At 37.0% G+C, this 4,239-nt stretch overlaps 1 protein-coding gene across 1 annotated transcript; it reads left to right on the forward strand.

Moving 5' to 3' along the window:
• The first annotated feature begins 598 nt into the window (after positions 1 to 598).
• Positions 599 to 3,446, forward strand: LOC149154427 (taxane 9-alpha-oxidase-like). The gene is made up of 5 exons (XM_089444143.1): positions 599 to 1,149; positions 1,233 to 1,416; positions 2,147 to 2,463; positions 2,764 to 3,109; positions 3,201 to 3,446. The coding sequence occupies exons 1-5, from the start codon at positions 599 to 601 to the stop codon at positions 3,444 to 3,446; spliced, it is 1,644 nt and encodes a 547-aa protein (XP_089300269.1).
• The last annotated feature ends 793 nt before the right edge of the window (positions 3,447 to 4,239 follow it).

The raw sequence follows: 4,239 nt of genomic DNA on the forward strand, positions 1-4,239 counted from the left end.
CTGTAATAGAGACATGTACTTAAAATATATATATATATATATTTTTCTAAGTAAAGTTAATCTATTGATATGATACAAAAATTAGTTACAGAGTTTCCTGTCCATAAAGGGACTCAACCTTAATCAACATGCCATGAAAGTTGTTTGAGACTACCCCAACAAAGGGAAAACCAGTCCAAAAGAAAATATGTCCAAAATACAACCAGAATTAACCCATAGTTTTCCTGACGAGACCAACCGATCAAAACCAACATAAAAAACCACCTAGAAAACAACAGATTATCCTGACTAGACTAACCAACTAACAGATTACCCTGAAGACACAAAAGACTGGATAGAACTAGACCAAGAACTAGAAGAAATGCCACCTAGCAGACGTGACACGTGTCGCAAAGTCTTCCGGAGCAGGTTCCTCCACAATTGGACAAGCCCAGTCATCCGGGTTTTCCGCCTCACCACGTCCCGCTACCTGATGTCCTTCCTCCCTGCTTTCGGCCTCAACCTGTGGGCTTGACGTGTCATCCAGACATCTCCCCACAGCCTGCGTGTTGCTTTGAATGCCCAACTCATCATGCGAATTTCCAGCAATGGCTTTACCATGCCTTCTATTTCATCGTCCATTACTTTCCTGCTCGTCGTTGTTGCCCCTGTTCCTGCTTGGGCCATCTATGTGCGTCTCCTCCATGGAAATGGTCATGGGAATGTGCTGCTCAGTCTCTTCTGTAATGGAGATGGAGACAGTGGCAACAATAACTGGGCAATTCAAAGAGCTACTGAACCGAAACTACGTCGTGCAAGGAGCCTAATGCGGAGGCAGAGGAAAGGTTACAGTGTGAGCTGCCACCTCTTCACGTCTGGAGCAGTGGAGGCCGACTCTGCCTCTGCCACTTCTGGTATTCGGATACTGACCTACAGACTATACTGGTGGGGATTTTCGATAGAGGAGGCAGGGGAAGCTGAATTATGGCTATGCAAAGCAGGGGTGCGAGAGCTTCCGCCTCGCATGCCACCACATTGGCTACGCATTCGAAGGCGGACCATGGTGGAAGTAGGAGTAGTTAAAGAGTCAGGGGGAGTAGAAGAAGGATTAATAGAAGAACTTTGCGTGGAGGTTACTGAGTGCTGGAGGATAAGAGCCGAATTGCAAAGGTTTGTATGGGAATGGTGGAAGCCATTACCGAGATCAAGACAACATACAATCCAGCATCTGCGCCCAATGTTGGTGCGCTCAGTCGGCTCTCCCGCCTGCGAAGGGCATGCACAGTGAAACAGGGGCAGAATGACAAGAATGTTCTCCGGCTCCATGGTTATGCAGGTAATGGCCTTGCCTCGACTAGAGCAAGCATTAAATGCCACCTGCGAGGTGCCATGAATATCGTTCATGTTGATCTTGGGATGGTTGTAGAGGGCCATGTGGTTGGGAAATTTTGAATTAAAAAAAATTACATTTTGAACAATTAAAAAATATTAATAAAGAAAATCAAATCTTCTGGATATAAATATTTCTTCACATTTTATATCTTAATAAACCAAAATTAAAATAAATCTAAACTAATCTAACTTACCAACTTAAATATTTGGCACACAGATATTCAAAATAGATTTAAAAGTTCAAGGCCATTGAATATAATGGAGTTCCGAATCGAGGAAGTTAATAATTTTTTAGACAGAGGTCCATGCATATTCAAATCCGTAGCCACTTGTATTTTTTTTAATTATACATGGTTAAATTAAAAGAAAATATTTTTATATAAATTATTATATAAAAAAAAGAAAAGACAACTCGTTTAATTTTTAATTTCTTCATGGTAATTGAATGCGGATCTATTCATTTGTAAATAAAATATTTTCTCCATGGTAACTGAATGCGGATCTATTCATGTGTTTCATTCCTTTAAATCAGTTGTTCAACGCTTCAATCCTTCGTTGAATTGAGGCTTCTGTGATCCATATCAGGTTTATGAGAAATTCTTCGGCGTAAATCACAGGATAAATCATTTGTCGATGCGTTTCGAACCAACAAGTGTGATTCATCGTCAGGACAAGTTAATTCCATGCTTCAATCCTTCGTTTGTTGTGAACCCAAAACTAATTTTGAAGCATGGAATTAGATCTCCCCGTTATCGATCTTGCGGCCCTTCACTAGAAGTCCAAAGCAGAAAGCGATGAAGAGCTTCAGAAATTGAGGGACGCTTGCCAACAATGGGGTTTTTTCCATGTGATCAACGATGGAATCAACCCAACTCTTATTGGAATAGTAGATTCCATTGCTCGGGATATGTTTTCACTGCCGACTGATATCAAAGAAAAGGCCATTTTACCAACTTTCTTTACTGGTTATATCCAGCCGGAGATAGGTCCCATGGGAAAAGAATCGGTGCCTGAGAGCATGATTCTTCCCAATGACCATATACTCCATCAAGTCTCTTCCAAGTTGTGGCCCCAAGGAAATCATAGATTTTGGTATGTTTTTGAAACACTGATTTTCCTTTCTTTTTTTCCTTCAAATTATGCAATTTTGATGGCTATATATAGATTATATGATATTAATATAGTTTCATTTTAATTTGGATAAATTTATTTTAGTGTTAATTTATTAATTATGGGGAGGAGTTTCACGGGGTTTTAGATAGATAGATCAGATTAAAGTAATATATTAGACATGATGAAGATTCTAGAAACATCTAATCTAAATAATTGGGTTGTTTTATTGAGCTGGTGATTTATTTTGTTCATTTTGTCTGATAATTTGTTATGATGAAGCGAACATATCCAAGAATATAAAAGCGAGTTGAGAGAGTTGTCACATGAGATCCTAAAACTCATTATTTCCAGTTTGGGTGGCGACGTCTCTAAACACTATAGATCAGCCCCCTTCGAAAATTGTGAATTCGAAATCTGCATGAATTTCTATCATAATAACAAAAACCTGGAAGCAAAAACTGAGGATCATCAGATATTCTCTAAAGCTCATACAGACATTGGGTGCCTTACTATTTTGTACCAAGATGATGTGGGTGGTCTTCAGATCCGAACAAAGGAAGGAGAGTGGGTTAATACAAAGCCCTTGCCTGGATCCTTTGCTGTTAATATCGGCGACTCTCTACAGGTCAAACACTGCAACACATCTTTCTTTGGAAATTAGAAATATGTTTTAGAAGTAGAATAAAATATAATTGAATGATGTTTGTAAATGGCAGATGTGGAGTAATTGTAGATACCGTAGTGCAGAACACCGCGTGGTGTATGGAGGATGTAAAGTGAGGAGGTTGTCGATTGCTTTATTTATGTTTGTGCAAGATGAAGATGAAATTTGTGCTCCTCAAGAATTGATTGATGACAAAAGCCCCCGCGTGTACAGAGCATTTACATTCAAAGCGCTAAGGGCGTACTTCAGGAATGTTGGGCCAAGTTTGGGCGGAAGTGATGCTTATTTCAGAATATAATGGACTTTGAACGACATTCAATGCTCAAAAAATGTCACTCTAGTAATAGTATAGGATTATTATGATTGCATTATGATTCAGATTTAAAACTTTTTCAAGTTTTTGCATTTTAAAGAAGGTTTAAATTTATGTTCATTTTTCTCTTCTTTTGTGTTTCATAGATCCATACTTAAGATTCATCTACACTAATATAATTATAGAGTGTATCTTTGGCATTAATTTTCTTGATTTTGTTACAGTGAAGGCTTAACTACACCATTTTTTTTAATATACCTATAACAAAGATTTTTTATACGGAAATTCTCTCTATGGTTGATGATTTCAATGTAATAAGTGATTTTTAATCTTCCTCGAGTAATTTGTTTGTTTTTTTCTTAATTTCATATTTAGGTTGAACCTATGCCCACTCCAATGTTTGATAATAGAATGACCTGTTCATCAACAAGATGTTGCTAAATTTGATGGAGCTTGAACACCCCTTGGGATAATTGGATTCCCTTAAAAATAACTTTCATTCCCAACCACTCCCCATAAAATTTAAACCTGAAATATTTTAATATTTTTATTTATTTTTATATATTATAAAGAAATTTCTCCATAAAATAAAAAATTAAAAACAAAAGGATTTAGCTCATTAAAATTGGGAATAACCAACGCAACTCAAAATTGATGAAAACCATTAACCATGAAAATGATAAAAACGAAAAATAACAAACAAAAAAACCCAGCTCGTACTCTTCTTTAGTAATGTAAACTATTTCTATTTATTAGATTAAACTTTATTTAACAATAT

Source organism: Pinus tabuliformis, chromosome 9, assembly GCF_031772625.1.
Source record: "Pinus tabuliformis cultivar Carrire ecotype Pingquan chromosome 9, CPIR1, whole genome shotgun sequence".
Lineage (NCBI taxonomy): Eukaryota > Viridiplantae > Streptophyta > Pinopsida > Pinales > Pinaceae > Pinus > Pinus tabuliformis.

Excerpts from the sequence above, each read along its gene's own strand:
- LOC149154427 (XM_089444143.1), top strand. The coding sequence starts at position 599 with ATGCCTTCTATTTCATCGTCCATTACTTTCCTGCTCGTCGTTGTTGCC. Across the intron at positions 1,150-1,232 it reads ATAAGAGCCGAATTGCAAAG|TCGGCTCTCCCGCCTGCGAA; the intron begins GTTTGTATGGGA and ends TGGTGCGCTCAG. Across the intron at positions 3,110-3,200 it reads ATATCGGCGACTCTCTACAG|ATGTGGAGTAATTGTAGATA; the intron begins GTCAAACACTGC and ends TGTAAATGGCAG.